This window comes from Tachypleus tridentatus, chromosome 9 (genome assembly GCF_004210375.1).
Source record: "Tachypleus tridentatus isolate NWPU-2018 chromosome 9, ASM421037v1, whole genome shotgun sequence".
Classification (NCBI taxonomy): Eukaryota; Metazoa; Arthropoda; class Merostomata; order Xiphosura; family Limulidae; genus Tachypleus; species Tachypleus tridentatus.
In genome coordinates this window covers 12,802,122-12,823,630 of record NC_134833.1, presented here as the reverse complement: position 1 = coordinate 12,823,630, position 21,509 = coordinate 12,802,122, and the positions used below count along the sequence as shown (strand labels likewise).

Sequence of the window (21,509 nt, the reverse complement as noted above, 5' to 3'; positions counted from 1 at the left end):
TTCGAAATAATGTTTTATTTAATTCCTATCTTTGAGGTTTTTATTTCGATTTCCATGTATAGCTTTCTTCGAGCACCAGCTAGTGGGAAGTGTACGCATAATTCATCACCTTTACTGCCTTCACTGAATCAACACTTGGATCATGACGTCAAGTACACTTGCACGAGACAAATAAATGGTGTAAGAGGGCGGGGAGAATAGTTATTAAGATTAGGGAAAAAAATCACATCTGAATAAATACATGATTGACGCAGCTTACTCTCTGAATGTCCAAAATGTTCATAGCATTTTGCACTGACCCTACATGACCAGACGGTTATGGCACATGACTCTCAATCTGACGACCGCGGGTTGGAATCCTCGTCCTACCAAACGTGCTTGTCCGTTTAGTCGTAGGGGCGTTATAATGTGACGGTTAGTTCTACTATTTGTTGGTAAAAGAGTAGCCCAAGAGTTGGCGGTGGGTGGTGATCACTAGTTGCTTTTCTCTAGCTTTGTATTGCCAAATTAGGGACGGCTAGCGCAGATAGCCTTCGTGTAGCTTTGCGAAAATTCAAAACAAACCAAACTAAGGATTTTGCACGCCCAAAAATGCCCCTTCTGATCTCTGATTCGATTATAGTTGTTATTTCCTTAATACACGAGGGCTATACGCGCTAGCCGTCCCTAATTTAGTAGTATAAGACTAGAGGGAAAGCAGCTAGTCATCCCCACTCACCGCCAACTATTGGGCTACTCTTTACCAACGATTAATGGGATTGACCGTTACATTATAACGTCCCCCGCCTGAAAGGGTGAGCATGTTTGATGTGATGGGGATCCGAACCCGCGACCCTCAGATTACGAGTCGAGTGCCTTAACCCACCTGGCCATGCTGGACCAGATTCATAAAGATACCATAAATAAATCTGAAGTTCACAAATAACAGTTATCCATTTAACACTACAGATTCTATCATTAAATTATCTCATTTCATTTGGAGCATTATTACAAAGTTTCTGAGCTTGATTCTAGTAACTTCTTTTGATAATCTACTTCTTCGTTTTATAAAATGAAAAACTCCAAGTTTTTTTACTCTACTTTCAAATATTAATTGTATTATAGGCCATTTCAATACACGTATTTCCTAAATCTATTTAATGATTCTTAAGTACATAATTTACAAAGGGTTAACATATTTAAGTTTCTAATCTAATTCTGTATAAACTTTAAGATGTTTTTTATTTGAATTATAACTTTTTTAGATAAGTATCTCCTCAGCTGTTATGACATGTGTGTTTTCTTATATCAAAGTCACATCAGGCTATCTGCGGAGTTCCCCGAAGGGGATCGAACCCTTGATTTTAGCGTTGTAAATCCGTAGACTTACCGCTGTACCAGCGGGGAGTTTGAATTGATATTTTAATGTGTTCTTTTTTAATATCAGTATCCCTTTTTTCTTCTGAGAACTGGTTATTGTGCGTTTCTACAAACCAGAAATAACACATTTTCCATTTCATATGAAACATTATGTTGTCATGTAGCTGTATACAAGGTATCCACAACTACTAGTTCGGAGAACTTGCATAATTGCAAGTCAGTCGGATTATGAATAATGATGGTAATTATATAAAATGTCTACATTAAACAACGAATTGCATCATATCATACGTGCCCCCTGGTGTATCAGAGGTCTGGTTGCATCTGGAGGGTACAATGCAGATTGTCCATTGGGTAGTTTTGTGCTTAGAAACAAACAAGTAATTGTAATATATGCCTTTAATTGTGCTTAATACACTTGCAATTAACAGGTTGGCGAATTTTCTTTTTTTTTCCTTCGTTTTCTTATAGCAAAGCCACATCAGGTTATTTTCTGTCCCCACAGAAGGGAAACAAACCCTCGATTTTAGCGTTGTAAGTTCAAATATATACCGCCGTTCCAACGAGAGACTATTTTTGGGAACTTACCTCCAAATATCACAGCACTATGTCTGCGGTTTACATTGCTAGAAACCGGGATTCGATACCCGTAGTGGGCATAACCCATTGAGTAGCTTTGTGCTTAATTCAAACAACAAAAACATAGCAACCACAAAGAACAACTTTATATTATAGATGGATTTTAAAACACGACACGTGATATTTACTAACACAGTGAGACTGTTGACTTAAGTTCATAACTTCTCGAATGTAGATGTGATGGAACTTCATTAGGATGAGAAATACTCCAATTAAGTTTAACCTGCTTAAGTAATTAAAACGTATATAGTGTATTAATAATAGTTGATAATGTTCAGTGTACTAATAATAATTGGTGACGTTCACACTGTACTGATAATTCACTGCACAACGTTTTTGAAAAGTTTTGCTTCCTGAAAAGTGTTTCCTGATTGTGACATGTACCTGGTGGGTATGTACAAATATAGTTTTGGTTTTGCTTCATCACGTAGGAACTCTGAGAAATAGACAGTTAACTGTTTACCGGCAATAACGTATATAACTGTGTTTATGTTTCTAATACGCTATTAAGTTCAACATAATTAAAAGTGTTTTGCTCCTGATTTTCGTTTGTATTCAATGCCCGGTGCATCACGTTGCAGTGTCCAACAGTAGTCAGCAAGCATTAACGGATTCCAGTTGCCCTGATATCGTTTTTCCATTGTAGCAATGTCCTGGTGAAACCTTTCACCATGTTCATCACTGACAGCACCGAGAGTTGCGGGGAAGAAGTCCAAGCGTGAGTGAAGGAAATGAATCTTGAGTGACATGTTGCACTTCATTGTTTTGTATGCTTTGAGAAGTTTGTCTACCAGCTGAATGTAATGTGGGGCTCTGTAATTGCCAAGAAAATTGTCAACAACGTCTTTGAAGGCTTTCCAGACAATCTTTTCCGGCCCAACTAACAGATCTTCAAACCGCTTGTCACTCATAACGTGTCTGATCTGAGGGCCAACAAAAATGCCCTCTTTGATCTTGGCCTCAGTTATTCTTTGGAACATATGTTTTAAATAATGAAAACCTTCACCTTCTTTGTTTATTGCTTTCACGAAATTCTTCATAAGTTCCAATTTTATGTGAAGAGGAGGTAAAAAAATCTTTGCCAGGTCAACAAACGGTTCATGAGCCATATTATTTTGTCCTGGAATTACCTTTTTACGGAGTGGCCAGCTGTGTCTAGAATAATGTGACTCTTTGGCACGACTGTCCCATTCACAGATGAAACAACAGTACTTTGTATAACCGAGTTGCAGTCCCAGTAACAGAGCAACGACTTTCAGATCTCCACAAATATTCCAGTTGTACTTGCTGTACTGGAGGTGCTTCAGCAACATTTCCATGTTCATGTTCTCGTAGTTTTCTTTCATGTGTGCTGCGTAGCCAACAGGTATTGAAGGGTGAACGTTGTCATTGTGTAATAGAACAACTTTGAGGTTTAACATTGATGAATCAATAAAGAGACGCCACTCTTGTGGGTCATGGTCACAACCCAAAGCAGAGAACAATCCTTCGATGTCAACACAGAAACAGAGACTGTCAACTTGTGCAAAGATTTTGGTTATATCACCTTGATGGCTTCGAAAAACAGAAATGTTTGTACCTGGTGACAGCAAACACCATTTCTGCAGTCTCGAATCCAGCAGTTCGGCTTTTGCTTTTGACAGACCCAAATCTCTGAATAGATCGTTTAATTCTGACTGTGTTATGAGATGTGGATCGCCTGAGGAGCACGGTTTAATATCTGGATCAGTGTCACTGCCAGTTCCCTGCATTGCAGTTTCTTCATTTGGTTCGTCTAAGGTCCATTCCTCTGGTGGTTTCGGAATTGGAAGACTGTGGCACGGGTCTCATTGCTGAAGGCAGATTAGGGTATTCAATTGACTTCTTGTTTCTGGCAGAGAAACCAAACACATTAGTCAAACAGAAGTAACAGTCCGTCACATGGTCTTTCTGTTCTTGCCATATCATCGTGACAGCAATCGGCATTGTCTTTCGAGTGCCTCTGAGCCAAGCTCTCAGACAGACAACACATGTCGCACAACAAATGTGAGGCGCCTATTCCTGGTCTTGATCACCAATTTTACAGCCGAAGTACAGATGATATGCTTTCTTCACAAGAGCAGTCATTGTGCGTCTTTGATAAACAAGCGTATACTCGCCACAAATATAGCAGAATGTATCGCGGCTGTTACAACATTGACGAGACATATTGACAGACACCAATCGTCCTGTAAAACGTCTATAACATCTAACTTACTTATTACAGTGCAATTGAGGCAATGCCATATTCTGAAACAATACGTGCACATTATAAGGTCTATATTAATCAAATGAGCAGCATCTGTGTATGCAAGCCACTTTTATAGCCTGCTGAGACAGTGTCAAGCTGGCTCCGGCCTACCCAGGCTGCATACTTCCACAGAACAGCTTCCAACCTGGCCTGATTTCATGCCTGGACATGCCCAGACTGCACAGAACATTGTTTATAGGTCTCTTACAGAAACAAAAATATAAGAAAAAATGACAAAACTGAAGATTTCGATGAAACAGTACCTGATGGGCAAATTTGGATGTGATTTTCGTGATCAGCAGCCAAAAATCTATAAGGAACACCCAACAGTGTTCAAGCAGCAAAAACTTTGTTGTGCAGTGTAATATGTGATGACATGTATAGCGTACTAATAATATTTGGTGACGTACACAGTGTAATAATAATATTTGGTGACGTACACAGTGTACTAATAATATATGGTGACGTTCATAGTGTACTAATAATATTTGGTGACGTTCATAGTGTACTAATAATATTTGGTGACGTACACAGTGTACTAATAATATTTGGTGACGTACACAGTGTACTAATAATATTTGGTGACGTTCATAGTGTACTAATAATATTTGGTGACGTACACAGTGTACTAATAATATTTGGTGACGTTCATAGTGTACTAATAGGTGATGATGTACACAGTGTACAAATAATATTTGGTGACGTACACAGTGTACTAATAATATATGGTGACGTTCATAGTGTACTAATAATATTTGGTGACGTTCATAGTGTACTAATAATATTTGGTGACGTACACAGTGTACTAATATGTGATGATGTACACAGTGTACAAATAATATTTGGTGACGTACACAGTGTACTAATAATATATGGTGACGTTCATAGTGTACTAATAATATTTGGTGACGTACACAGTGTACTAATAATATTTGGTGACGTACACAGTGTACTAATAGTATTTGGTGACGTACACAGTGCACTAATAATATTTGGTGACGTAAACAGTGTACTAATAATATTTGGTGACGTACACAGTGTACTAATAATATTTGGTGACGTACACAGTGTACTAATAATATTTGGTGACGTACACAGTGTACTAATAATATTTGGTGACGTACACAGTGTACTAATAATATTTGGTGACGTTCATAGTGTACTAATAGTATTTGGTGACGTACACAGTGTACTAATAGTATTTGGTGACGTACACAGTGCACTAATAATATTTGGTGACGTAAACAGTGTACTAATAATATTTGGTGACGTACACAGTGTACTAATAATATTTGGTGACGTTCATAGTGTACTAATAATATTTGGTGACGTTCATAGTGTACTAATAATATTTGGTGACGTACACAGTGTACTAATAATATATGGTGACGTACACAGTGTAATAATATGTGATGATGTACACAGTGTACAAATAATATTTGGTGACGTACACAGTGTACAAATAATATTTGGTGACGTACACAGTGTACAAATAATATTTGGTGACGTACACAGTGTACTAATAATATTTGGTGACGTACACAGTGTACTAATAATATTTGGTGACGTACACAGTGTACTAATAATATTTGGTGACGTACACAGTGTACTAATAGTATTTGGTGACGTACACAGTGCACTAATAATATTTGGTGACGTAAACAGTGTACTAATAATATTTGGTGACGTACACAGTGCACTAATAATATTTGGTGACGTAAACAGTGTACTAATAATATTTAGTGACGTACACAGTGTACTAATAATATTTGGTGACGTACACAGTGTACTAATAATATTTGGTGACGTGCACAGTGTACTAATAATATTTGGTGACGTTCATAGTGTACTAATAATATTTGGTGACGTTCATAGTGTACTAATAATATTTGGTGACGTACACAGTGTACTAATAATATTTGGTGACGTTCATAGTGTACTAATAATATTTGGTGACGTTCATAGTGTACTAATAATATTTGGTGACGTTCATAGTGTACTAATAATATTTGGTGACGTACACAGTGTACTAATAATATATGGTGACGTTCATAGTGTACTAATAATATTTGGTGACGTACACAGTGTACTAATAATATTTGGTGACGTACACAGTGTACTAATAATATTTCGTGACGTTCATAGTGTACTAACAATTAGCAGTTCCTGAAATAGAATGCTACTTCATTGATTTAGAATGAAATATGTGAGACAAACTGTATAGCCTCCAATCACGTGGAAGTAGGAGTACAAACTTACGATACAATAAAATTGGATTTCGAAAGACGTGGTGGACCGAGCACAAACATTCCATTGAATAAATATGTTCTTAAAAACAACCAAGTCACACGAGACTACTAAACATAATCACAATTCCTATCTCCTACGAAGCTCAAACTTAACTGCTGAGTATCCAAGTAATAGTACCAAAATCTTCCACGTGATATGAGGTTAATCAGTTCGAGCAACAATCGGGTTATATTTCCATTTCATTCACTGCTCATATCCGTTACGAATCATTAAGCTATACAAACAGATACCAGGCTCAAAACAGAATCACGTCAGCCCAGTTGATCGTAGAGATAGAAATTTGTCTTGTTATATACAAACAATTATTCTAAGTAGTCCATAGTTCATTGTGCGAAGGAAAAGGAATTCCAATGATAATTTGTCTGAACCCTAACCACCATAATAGGAATAATGGTTTGGGGCTTTTGATCATAATCTCTATTATTGACGTTCTAACTATTAATCTACTCCACAAAACCAGGCATTTGGTATGAGGCGTTGATATAATAAAATTCTATTTCATTAGATTAAGATCAGAGTGTATGTTATCTCTCTCTCTCTTGGTGTTTGGGTATATAAATTTGTACACCCAGGAGGATAAGGTACACCTCCTTCCTTTTCATTATTAGAGTGGAGTTATTAATATATTTACAGTAAATACAGAGTTCATTCCACGTAAGGTTAAGTTTTAAAATACCACCTCCCAGAAGTACAGCGGTACCTCTGCGGACTTGCACCGTTAGAAACCGGTTTTCGATAACCGTTGTGGGCGGAGCACAGTTAGCTCATCGTGTAGTATTGTGCTAATTCCAATCAGTCAAAATCTATAAATTTAAAATATCTGCCTTCTTTGTTTCGCTGTTTCTGAATTTTGTCCATAATAATTGGTAAAAATACACAGCTTTCAATACTTACATTGTTTTACTGTCAGTAAGCGTTAAGCACATTCTTCGAATCAAACTGAATTACAATTACACATGTATTTCATAATCATATTATGTTACCAAATCCTTACTTAGTCTGGCTTTCAGAAATACGAGCTTTTCTACATCAGCGATCTTTCTCAAACGTTCAATGTATAAAAAAAAAAAAAAAAAATTATCCAAACACAAGTATCAAATCACGTTCTGTTTCTGAACACTTTTATTGGAAACGACGTATCAGCATCACAGTGTTTAAATATTCTGCTTTGCCCACAATTCCTCGCTTCATACAGACAGTTACTTACACGATCTCTCCTGGTCGGCCCGGCATGGCCAAGTGTGTTAAAGCGTTAAACTGGTAATCCGAGGGTCCCGGTTTCGAATACCCGTCACACCAAACATACTCGCCCTTTCAGCCGTTGAGGTGCTATAATGTAACGGTCAATCCCACTATTCGTTGGTAAAAGAGTAGCCCAAGAGTTGGCGGTAGGTGGTGATGACTAGCTGCCTTCCCTCTGCCTTCCCACTGCTAAATTCGGGATGGATAGTGCAGATAACCCTCGAGTAGCTTTGCGCGAAATTAAAAAAAAACAAAACAACTCCTGGTCAGTTTTTAATTATTAGAACGAATACAAATTATTTAAAACAAAACGAACAATAAAATCCTCCGTCCTTATGGTCATCTTAGAGTTTGTGCTATTCCACAAGAATATATTCCCCAATTCTTTGTCATTTGGTCCTTTCTTATTGCATCAAGTGGTCTTAATGTGAGAATATCCTGTAGCAGAACGGAATGCCTACTAATTTACAACGCTGACAATTGGGTTTCGATACCTGTGGTGGCCAGAGCACAGATATCCTATTGTATAGCTTTTTTGCTTAACTTTAAAGATAAAGAGACTAAATGTAAGAACAGAGAGCTCCTTCAGGGAAATGGACTGTGTTTTGTGTTAAACTTCAGTTTGTGTATCTATACACAGAAGTCCAGTTGTATGTGTGTTGGAAGGTATCAGAAACGCGTAATCGACTGTTAGGTAGGAAAAAAAAAGACTGGATTTATATTAAAACGCTCCCCAGAGACACAGCGGGATGTCTGCGGACTTACGACGCTCCAAACCGATTTTCAACACCCGTGGTAGACAGAGCACTGAGGGCCCATTTTTGCGCTTAACTACAAACAAGCACTGAGGCAACACAGGTAATGTATGTCAAATCGTACTCAGCCTTTGGGCTACCTGAAATATCATTATGTTACTTTCCTTGTTTGGTGTTAACCTTGTTACATCTCCGTAAAAGATAAGCAAAGTAAGAAATTATTTAGGAGTTTTTAACAGTTCTGAAGGAAGAGCACACATCATTTACGGCATCTAGAATATGAAAGAAAAAATTATGTCTATTTACAGGGGAAGACCATGAAGAGGAGGGACCATGCTCGTAATGGAAACCGTCTACACCAGGATTCTGCTTCAGTTGTTAGATGCGAACAACGTGCCTTGGTTTGTTTCACCTTAGGATCGACGATAGCAGTCATATTATGGATTATCGCCATGAGTACCGACTACTGGTTCACAGTCTCCTCACCGAACAGTGGCGGCCTCTATATCAATAAGACGAGAATTATTTTTTTGTACAGTCACTCCGGGCTCTGGCGAATTTGTAGAACACAAATCATAAATAAAACACCCGAAAATGATGCGTTATCTAAAAGTGAGTGTGTTTAGAACCAATATTTCAGATACCAGTTTAACTGTCATGTTTTTTAGTGGATCTTAAGTGAAATAATATGTCACTCTGTATTATTCTAGAGACTCTTTCTGAAGCTAAGAAATGTCTCCTGCGTGTTAACACTTTAAATTTTCAACCAACTAATATATAAGCCACTTGTTTGACTTTTTTTCTTTAATTTTGCGCAAAGATAACAACACGGATATCTGCGCTATCTGTCCCTAATTTAGCAGTGTAAGACTAGAGGGAGGGCAACTAGTCATCACCACCCATTGCCACCTCTTGGGTCACTCTTTTATCAACAAATAGTGGGATGACCATACATTATAACGCCCACCTGGCTGACAGGGCGAGCACAATAACATTGCTTTATTTATATATATATCTGTGTGTGTGTGTGTGTGTGCTGTGCCCATCGAGGAAAATCAAGTCTCTGATTGTAGCTTTGCAAATAAAGACTTATCTCTCTCCTACCAGGGGCTATACAGGTCTAACTAGAAATAGTAATATTATAATAGAAAGGTTCATTTTTCATGGTGATGGTCTTATAAATAGAGCCACACTGGGTTATCTGATGTGTCAATCCCGAAGAATAAAACCCCTGATTTTAGCATTGCAAATCCATAAATTTACCGAAGTCCCACGAACAGTCACAAAAGCATTGCTGTTATGGATATTTTCACCCGTCAGTCTTAGTGCTTCAATTAAGTTTCAAAAGTATACAATTATCACAACCAACCATGGATGGCATGAAGGTACGACACTTTTCCAAACACGACTTCCACCAAAATCCTATGAAAATAACGCGCTGTTAACTGAAACTGTATATCTATGAGAAAGTTGCTTAATAACGTTTCGTAACCACACGGAAGCCTGTCTGTTAAATGCACTGATTGAATTATGTGGAAATGAACAACGCCACGTGCACACAGTTATTTGAGACACGTAACTTTAACAGACTAACTTGGGTAGCTTAGAGTCTCCGCTTCGACCCAAATGAATTGTTATGGAAGAGTGATTTAAAGAGAGATGGCGGTATTTTCTGTCATTTTTTTGTTTGGTAAAGCTTAACTTTAGCAACAAAGTCCAATATTTTAATAGCGTCAAACGTGGACCCACTCTGTATTAAAAGGTGACTCCATGGGTCCAGAAATACAAGTCGTCTTGAGAATTGGTATCACAGTTCTTAATTAATACAGTTGATGAAGGAATCTGTCAGCAAATAAAGCCAAACACATTGAAAATAAATTATAGACAAAGCACTGTTACAAACAGATTGAATAGAAATTGAACTGTGGGAAAGATAGAATATATCTTGATAAAGATGAAAAGAAGACATTTTGAGTCTTAAAGCAGGGCTAATATATCGCGTAGAGATAAATTCTCTGTCAGATAAATCTTGAATGTCAACAAATATCAACCTCTAGGTCAGTGACTGGTCACAACAGAATAAAATGGTGAGTAAATAAAGAAGGTTACCACGTCCCCTGGTGGGTAGTGTGAAGTCTCTATGGATTTACAATGCACAATGGTAAAATCCGTTTTTCGATTCCGGCACTGATCATATCAAATAGCCTGATGTGACTTTGCTCTAAAGTAACCCAAACCAAGCCAGTAGGAGGTTGCTTCCCGAAGTCCCTGGGAGGAAGGGATGATAAGTAATAATCATCACCTCATATCAGCATTCCAGCCTCCCCATCCACTCACCCCTGCCTCAGCTAACAAAGAACAGAATAAATGCATTCCTATGATGTGGTTTATTCGGCAGATTAGATGAACAATTTTCCCACAGTTAGTTAACATTATCCATTAATATTCAGCTTGTGATGTCATGGGAAAGCAAGTAGAAGACTTAAAGAGCATTATACGTTTTTTTGTTGTAAGATAAATAATGAAGCATCAACTATCAATGAACATTTTTTTTTTTTCTATTTCTGGTGGCGGTTTTTTGGTTTTCTCTTGGTAAGAGGTAAATAAGAAGGATGTGAGCATTCCGATGAAAAAGATTCCAACCAGTTAGCCCCCCGCTAGTACAGCGGTAAGTCTACGGATTTACAACGCTAAAATCAGGGGTTCGATTCCCCTCGGTGGGCTCAGCAGATAGCCGGATGTGGCTTTGCTACAAGAAAAAAACACACATACTCCAACCACTTATGTGTTAAATGGATCCGTAAAGAAAGTTAACACTTTATCAACATATTTGCCATTCTATTCTGGTGTTAAATGAAGTGTCAAACTATACCAGGTCGTCGTATCTTGTACCAGGTCGTCGTAACTTGATGGTTTAAATATAGTAGCACTATTGATGTATATGGTTATGTACAAGAGAGAGCGTTAACTGGTGTCATGAAAAAATGGAATGTTATTGAAAGCAAAAACAGACAAACAAATTAAAACGTAAATATTTTAGGCTTAACTAAAACCCACTTTATGCTATATATTTCACGAAATATATGGGGTTTCCTTAATCGTTTATAAGTAATCCATCTGGTTTCTATATTAAGATGATAAAACTATTGAGAAACCAAACAAGAATAAGTAATTATTTTCAAATCCATTCGGCTATTTACCACTATAACTCAATGATATATAAAGTACTTTATAATAATGAACAAACTTATGGAGAAAGAAAACGTTTCGTATTTTAGCGCACAGTTACAAGACTAACTGCGCTGTATTTTAGCGTCCAAATTGTGTAAATATGAAAAACGGTAAGTTTATTTTTAAGTATAGAAAAAATATCGAGTGGAAAACAAAATCTAACTGTTAGTAAATTAACAGTTGTTTCGAGAAACGTATTAAGGAAAATAAAAAAACGCTGATCTATCTCTCTGAATGTTTGACGTGATATTCAGGACAGCCGTTTCTTTCTTTAGCGCCCCCCTGTGGCACAGTAGTATGTATTCGGACTTAGAAATTTAAAAACCGAGTTTCGATACCCGTGGTGGGCAGAGCACAGATAGCCCTTTCTTTAGCTTTATGAGTAGGTTTTCTTTTGTTTTTGAATTTCGTGCAAAGGTACACCAGAGCTATCTGCGCTACCCGTCCCTAATTTAGCAGTGTAAGACTAGAGGAAAGGCAGCGAGCTAGTCATGACCACCCAATGCCAATCGGGATTCGAACTCGCAACCCTCAGATTACGAATCCAACGCCTTAACTCACATGACCATACCGGGCCATTTCTTCCTGTAACTACTGTGTTTAGTTGCATTGTTTAGTTTTACCCTTACGTAATTCTATTTTCGCATATGTTAAAACTGTATTGATTTAACATTGTAGTGACGAAGAGAGATATTTATTCTATGATAAATCCAGTAATTGGTAGTTCTGTAATGCCACACATTTAAAACTATCATTATAGAAGCCCCCTAGTGGCACAGAGATATGTCAAACAACTTTATTGGAACTAAGCGCCATCTATGAATAAAAAGTGATGGAAAATTAGTAAAAGCCAAATTTATACAAAGGACAATGCTGTTCTTTTATTTTAAAAAATCATTATACATATATTATATATGTATTAAATAATTAAAATATTAAAATAAAAATATTCAGTTATTTCTAAAAGTAAATTTAATAAACGTACACATTTTTATTCTGGTTTTATTTCATCACTTTTTTTTTAAAAAAAACCAGTAAAAAATAAGTTACCATCCCTTACTTTTGAAATTCCATAAAGGAAATAGAGCTTTTCATTCTTGTAGCATCAAATAAACGTTATGTGACAAAGTAAACTCATTACAGGGATTTCAAAGACTTAGTGAAATCACAATTTGTTAGATAATATTGAGACAATATTATTATTTAGTTTATTTTGAATTTCGCGAAAAGCTACACGAGGGCTATCTTCGGAGTGTAAGAGTAGAGGGAAGGCAGCTAGTCATTACCGCCAACTTTTGGGCTACTCTTTTGCCAACGAATTGACCATGGGGTTGGCTGTCACATTATAACTCTCCCAAGGCTGAAAGGGTGAGCCGTTTGGTGCGACGGGGATTGCAATCCGTGATCCTTGGATTACGAGTCGAGCGCCTTGACCACCTGGCCACGTCAAGCTCAAGCTAATCTGACTATTAACTGTTATGACCAGTGTTCACTGATTATCCTGCACCGTGGCATGTGTTCTAAGCAAATAACACAGGCGTGCAATGGTTTCATTGCTTTAACTTTTAACATGTTCTACACTAATTCCTGTACGCTGGATTCGAAAGTGACATCAATGTTTCTCCATCACATACAGAGTATTCACAAAACGCTGTGTGTACTTTAACGTAAGCGAATCATTGAAATCGTCTCACATTTTGTTATGCTTAAAATACTGACAACCACCTTTTTTAGATTTCTCTAGACCAATCGCGACGTGAGATTCTTACCGATCATTCTAGACACCAAAAATAACTAACATGACGATAAAACATTATAATTTTGGTAAACGAAATAATAATTTGACCTAAGTGAGAGTTTCTTTTTTACGATTTATAAAAAGCAAACATCCTTACATGATAGGAAACAAAAAATAATATTGGTTTCGAAGTCTGAACTATGGAAGATCCGTTATTGAAAGTAATACAAGTTTTTAATATTAATTCGTGTATATTATACGTTTAATGCTCAATGTGTGCAGTAAGTTGAATTTTTGTTCCTTTGAAACAGTAAATTAATGTTCAGTCATTTCATGTAAAAAGGTTTTGTTTTTTTATAATCCAGTAGAATTCATACTAATGTGAATATGCAGTTTATATGTAATGCAGTGTTTTATTACAGTTTTCAAGTGTATAACGAAATCACTTCTGAAGGCGCCGTATGGTTAGTCTGCCTACGTTCATTAAGTCTTGACTACAGTAACAGCTTCGCGAGAATCAAAGTACTGATTAGGTTGAGTATTGTAATGACAACATGGGTGAAGCAAGTCGACATGCTCTCCTACATACTGGAGACTCTAAAGCTAGTAAAACAAGTGCCTCATTAGCACTGATAGTCGTGGAGGACCATGAATTGTTAGAGGGCATCGATCATTTTTAGCTTTCCAGTAGAGTATGCAAGACTTATTTATTATAAACCAGAGCATCCTTTATGTAAGAAAATTAATCACACGAGTTAGAACCAGAAGACGAAACCAAACAGAAATTCGTTTTTGTTTGTGTACATTTAAATGTTAATGAAGTAACCATGGTTTTACGCTGTTACATAAAATAAATGAGTGAGGGAACCTAATGTATCGACCTAAAGGATCTTTAAAAACTTAAACTGTCAACCGAGAGAACCTTTAAAAAATTAAACAGTCAAATTACAGAACCTTTAAAACGTAACTTAAAAGGCTGTTCTTTGTTTGGAACGAAAAGATATTTAGTGTCAGGATTGTTCTTGTTTGCCTATTTCGTATTATTATTTAGTTTCTAGTATGTTGGAACAAATAATTTAAATAAAATTATATTTCATATATAATATATAAATAAAAGATATTTAGTGTCAAGATTGTTCTTGTTTGCCTATTTCGTATTATTATTTAGTTTCTAGTATGTTGGAACAAATAATTTAAATAAATTATATTTCATATATAATATATAAATAAAAGATATTTAGTGTCAAGATTGTTCTTGTTTGCCTATTTCGTATTATTATTTAGTTTCTAGTATGTTGGAACAAATAATTTAAATAAATTATATTTCATATATAATATATAAATAAAAGATATTTAGTGTCAAGATTGTTCTTGTTTGCCTATTTCGTATTATTATTTAGTTTCTAGTATGTTGGAACAAATAATTTAAATAAATTATATTTCATTTATAATATATAAATAAAAGATATTTAGTGTCAGGATTGTTCTTGTTTGCCTATTTCGTATTATTATTTAGTTTCTAGTATGTTGGAACAAATAATTTAAATAAATTATATTTCATTTATAATATATAAATAAAAGATATTTAGTGTCAGGATTGTTCTTGTTTGCCTATTTCGTATTATTATTTAGTTTCTAGTATGTTGGAACAAATAATTTAAATAAATTATATTTCATTTATAATATATAAATAAAAGATATTTAGTGTCAGGATTGTTCTTGTTTGCCTATTTCGTATTATTATTTAGTTTCTAGTATGTTGGAACAAATAATTTAAATAAATTATATTTCATTTATAATATATAAATAAAAGATATTTAGTGTCAGGATTGTTCTTGTTTGCCTATTTCGCATTATTATTTAGTTTCTAGTATGTTGGAACAAATAATTTAAATAAATTATATTTCATTTATAATATATAAATAAAAGATATTTAGTGTCAAGATTGTTCTTGTTTGCCTATTTCGTATTATTATTTAGTTTCTAGTATGTTGGAACAAATAATTTAAATAAATTATATTTCATTTATAATATATAAATAAAAGATATTTAGTGTCAGGATTGTTCTTGTTTGCCTATTTCGTATTATTATTTAGTTTCTAGTATGTTGGAACAAATAATTTAAATAAATTATATTTCATTTATAATATATAAATAAAAGATATTTAGTGTCAAGATTGTTCTTGTTTGCCTATTTCGTATTATTATTTAGTTTCTAGTATGTTGGAACAAATAATTTAAATAAATTATATTTCATATATAATATATAAATAAAAGATATTTAGTGTCAGGATTGTTCTTGTTTGCCTATTTCGTATTATTATTTAGTTTCTAGTATGTTGGAACAAATAATTTAAATAAATTATATTTCATTTATAATATATAAATAAAAGATATTTAGTGTCAAGATTGTTCTTGTTTGCCTATTTCGTATTATTATTTAGTTTCTAGTATGTTGGAACAAATAATTTAAATAAATTATATTTCATTTATAATATATAAATAAAAGATATTTAGTGTCAGGATTGTTCTTGTTTGCCTATTTCGTATTATTATTTAGTTTCTAGTATGTTGGAACAAATAATTTAAATAAATTATATTTCATTTATAATATATAAATAAAAGATATTTAGTGTCAAGATTGTTCTTGTTTGCCTATTTCGTATTATTATTTAGTTTCTAGTATGTTGGAACAAATAATTTAAATAAATTATATTTCATATATAATATATAAATAAAAGATATTTAGTGTCAAGATTGTTCTTGTTTGCCTATTTCGTATTATTATTTAGTTTCTAGTATGTTGGAACAAATAATTTAAATAAATTATATTTCATTTATAATATATAAATAAAAGATATTTAGTGTCAAGATTGTTCTTGTTTGCCTATTTCGTATTATTATTTAGTTTCTAGTATGTTGGAACAAATAATTTAAATAAATTATATTTCATATATAATATATAAATAAAAGATATTTTGTGTCAGGATTGTTCTTGTTTGCCTATTTCGTATTATTATTTAGTTTCTAGTATGTTGGAACAAATAATTTAAATAAATTATATTTCATTTATAATATATAAATAAAAGATATTTAGTGTCAAGATTGTTCTTGTTTGCCTATTTCGTATTATTATTTAGTTTCTAGTATGTTGGAACAAATAATTTAAATAAATTATATTTCATATATAATATATAAATAAAAAAGATATTTAGTGTCAAGATTGTTCTTGTTTGCCTATTTCGTATTATTATTTAGTTTCTAGTATGTTGGAACAAATAATTTAAATAAATTATATTTCATTTATAATATATAAATAAAAGATATTTAGTGTCAAGATTGTTCTTGTTTGCCTATTTCGTATTATTATTTAGTTTCTAGTATGTTGGAACAAATAATTTAAATAAATTATATTTCATATATAATATATAAATAAAAGATATTTAGTGTCAAGATTGTTCTTGTTTGCCTATTTCGTATTATTATTTAGTTTCTAGTATGTTGGAACAAATAATTTAAATAAATTATATTTCATATATAATATATAAATAAAAGATATTTAGTGTCAAGATTGTTCTTGTTTGCCTATTTCGTATTATTATTTAGTTTCTAGTATGTTGGAACAAATAATTTAAATAAATTATATTTCATATATAATATATAAATAAAAGATATTTTGTGTCAGGATTGTTCTTGTTTGCCTATTTCGTATTATTATTTAGTTTCTAGTATGTTGGAACAAATAATTTAAATAAATTATATTTCATTTATAATATATAAATAAAAGATATTTAGTGTCAAGATTGTTCTTGTTTGCCTATTTCGTATTATTATTTAGTTTCTAGTATGTTGGAACAAATAATTTAAATAAATTATATTTCATATATAATATATAAATAAAAGATATTTAGTGTCAAGATTGTTCTTGTTTGCCTATTTCGTATTATTATTTAGTTTCTAGTATGTTGGAACAAATAATTTAAATAAATTATATTTCATATATAATATATAAATAAAAGATATTTAGTGTCAAGATTGTTCTTGTTTGCCTATTTCGTATTATTATTTAGTTTCTAGTATGTTGGAACAAATAATTTAAATAAATTATATTTCATATATAATATATAAATAAAAGATATTTTGTGTCAGGATTGTTCTTGTTTGCCTATTTCGTATTATTATTTAGTTTCTAGTATGTTGGAACAAATAATTTAAATAAATTATATTTCATATATAATATATAAATAAAAGATATTTAGTGTCAGGATTGTTCTTGTTTGCCTATTTCGTATTATTATTTAGTTTCTAGTATGTTGGAACAAATAATTTAAATAAATTATATTTCATTTATAATATATAAATAAAAGATATTTAGTGTCAGGATTGTTCTTGTTTGCCTATTTCGTATTATTATTTAGTTTCTAGTATGTTGGAACAAATAATTTAAATAAATTATATTTCATTTATAATATATAAATAAAAGATATTTAGTGTCAGGATTGTTCTTGTTTGCCTATTTCTGTATTATTATTTAGTTTCTAGTATGTTGGAACAAATAATTTAAATAAATTATATTTCATATATAATATATAAATAAAAGATATTTAGTGTCAGGATTGTTCTTGTTTGCCTATTTCGTATTATTATTTAGTTTCTAGTATGTTGGAACAAATAATTTAAATAAATTATATTTCATTTACCATGACAAATTATCAAACTTATTTTTTTATTTTAAAATGTACTGGCCTTTATAAATTTCGATGATTTACTGTTAAATGTGTATTTCCTTACAGTAAAGCCACGTCGAGCTATCTGCTTCGTCTACCGAGGGGAATCGAATCCCTGATTTTAACGCAATTCCGTAGACTTACCGTTGTACCAGCGGGGGAAGTTTTACTCTTAAAAGAAATAAAAACAGTCCCTTAAGACTAATGCCTAATCTTACACTTTTTCGCACACAATTTATCATTTATGTTTACAGTATTGCTTTAATAGATGGCTTTAAAATATCTGTTTATATTACTTACTGAAATAACAAACAAACAAAAAACGGAGAAGTACTAAACCCCCGCCAGCCCCAAAATATTTTAGACTTTTGCAGCATCCAACGTAAAATATACAACAAATCATATATCACCCCAGTAAAGTTAGGCTTAGTTGCCGTATATTCTCTTCCAATCTGGTTGACTAGCGTCACCGTGAACTTTGTGAAACAACTACCAAAGTTTAATTACTTGGACTTTAGGGACCACATTAATTTGTGTGTACTGAGTTTTAGTTTTGTCAAACATAAATTTCATTTTCATGAACACTGATTTCGTCATTTATTTTAGTTGTTTCATGAAAACAAAATTCAAACAGTTATTTAGGTCTGACATAAATAATTTTGAGATTATATCATGGGTGAAATCCTAAAGATGTATTTTTCTCAAGTTTCATAATAAGATTAATTTGTCAAAAGTGTTCCCGTTAGCTTAACGCCAAATTAAGGCTTATAACGCTAAAATTGAGGGTTAGAAACCTGTGACGTGCACAACACAGGTAAATCCATTATACATCTTTGTGCTTCAAAATAAAATCATCTGATGTATAGGTTTGTGCTTACAAACACAATCATCTGATGTATAGGTTTGTGCTTACAAACAAAATCATCTGATGTATAGGATTGTGCTTACAAAATCATCTGGTGTATAGATTTGTGCTTACAAACAAAATCATCTGATTATAGGTTTGTGCTTACAAACACAATCATCTGATTATAGATTTGTGCTTACAAACAAAATCATCTGATGTATAGGTTTGTGCTTACAAACACAATCATCTGATGTATAGGTTTGTGCTTACAAACAAAATCATCTGATGTATAGGATTGTGCTTACAAACAAAATCATCTGATGTATAGGTTTGTGTTTACAAACAAAATCATCTGATGTATAGGTTTGTGCTTACAAACAAAATCATCTGATGTATCGGTTTGTGCTTACAAACAAAATCATTTGATGTATAGGTTTGTGCTTACAAACAAAATCATCTGATGTACAGGTTTGTGCTTACAAACAAAATCATCTGGTGTATAGATTTGTGCTTACAAACAAAATCATCTGATTATAGGTTTGTGCTTACAAACAAAATCATCTGATTATAGGTTTGTGCTTACAAACAAAATTATCTGATGTGTAGGTTTGCTTGTTTCAGAAATGAGTCACATTGAGCTATTTCTTTTGTGCACCGCGGAGAATCGAACACCGGATTTTTAGCGTTGCAAGTCCTTCAAATTACTGCTAACACTTGGACAGTTCAATATTCATTACTTTTTCGTTTAAAAATGGCATCTCTGAATTTGAAGTTAAGAAAACCGAAATGTGTAAAGTAATAAAGCTAGCGTTAACATACATATAAAACTGCGGTTGTTTTTTGTTGTTTTTTTGTACCTGGCCTTCTTTATTGCAATGTAATGTGAGAAAACAGCCATGGGACAAACGATGCAAACTGCGAACACTACAAAATTCAACACATTTTTAAAGCATATTTATTCTTCTCTGGGTAGCAATAGACATTTTTTTAAGCTATCATTTCTGCTTCATCAATCTTCAAATGGCTTTTCACTTTCTGTAGTCTCTTGTCAACATTCACGTGATAGGGAAGCACGCGGGTCCGGAAGATGAAATGGAAGATGCTGCTTACTTTTGCATAAGTAATCTTTTGTGTTTCAAACGCTGGAAGAAAGGAACCCACTATACTTGTCTGATACATACTTCATCCTTTCAAAAGCCCCTCCCAGGAACCCTTTTGGATAACGTACATCCTAGAGAAATGTTTCTCGTTTGGCATTTTGCCAGGATTTCTTTTTTATAATAATTTTTTAATCTAATTTGTTTGTTTTACGTCAAGTATGAAAACTGCATAGACTCTGCTATCTGTGTTCTGCTCATAACGGCTATCGAAACCCAGTTTCTAGCGTTTTAAGTCCGCAGATATACCGCTGTGCCATTCGGGGTTGGTGGGGGGTGGGGGTGGATATAATCTGAATGTAATATTTAGAATAAATAAACCGACTTCTTTTCCTATGCATGAAATATGGCTTAATAGCACACACACACACACACACATATGTTCCTCAGTGAATCAGCGGTAAACTTCCGGGCATACAACATCAAAATCAGGGGTTCGACTGTCTGTGGTGGACAGCACTCAGACAGTCCGCTGTTTAGCTTCGCATTAAAATACCAAGAAATACAACAGTGATAAATAAATAACGAATAGCTTTCCTTGTTGTTACATCTTAAAAGTTCCTTGTGAAATAAAAAAACAAGAAATGGTTTAATAACTTGCTCCTATTTTCGCTTTTAAATTCTCCTAAATCATAATAGGCGCTATTATATCCCGCTACCAGAATGGTAGCTTTATATTTTACGAGTACTAAAATTTTTAATTTTCTGATTAACAAATCTGGTTTATATTTTAACGAAAGAACTATTAGTTTATCAGAATCTTTTCAAATACAGTTGTATCTGGGTCGATTTCAGCGATAATAGATTTCATTCTGATTTAGTTTTCTATAAGAAAGGTTGATGGTGTATTTGCTTTCACAAAACACGTTAATAAAAACATGTTAATATTTTAATCGTAAGCTATTATTCACAAGTGAAATATATATATATATATGTACACACACACTTCTGGAATCGTGTAATTACCTTCGCACGACTCTGAAATTATAAATAAAAACTGGCTTATAAATAAGAAACTTAGGCTATTTGCGACTTCCATACGCCAGTTTGATAACAAGGACTTAAGTCAGAACTGTACACTAATATATTCCAGGAAGTACCGAGTGTTTGAAACCAGAAAGTGAGCAAGGCTTAAGAAATGTCAAAATATATAGCAAGCTAGAAAGGCTTAAGAAATGTCAGGATTCACATATATTAAGTAAGTTCGAACCAACACGTTAGCAGGCCTTAAGACA

The 21,509-nt window shown here is 33.3% G+C and overlaps 1 protein-coding gene across 3 annotated transcripts in view; it reads left to right on the top strand.

Annotated features, from left to right (window-relative positions):
- The window catches only part of LOC143224764 (transmembrane protein 114-like), a 126,531-nt gene that overhangs the window by 42,070 nt on the left and 62,952 nt on the right, over positions 1-21,509 (top strand). Inside the window, exons 1-2 of one of the 3 annotated variants that reach the window (XM_076453037.1) lie at positions 7,765-8,677; positions 8,883-9,186. In XM_076453037.1, the coding sequence (XP_076309152.1) occupies positions 8,892-9,186 (295 nt within the window). In that variant the 5' untranslated portion in view covers positions 7,765-8,677; positions 8,883-8,891. Of the gene's footprint in view, positions 1-7,764; positions 8,678-8,882; positions 9,187-21,509 lie in introns of those variants that run through there. The other 2 variants (XM_076453039.1, XM_076453038.1) reach the window with 2 other exon arrangements.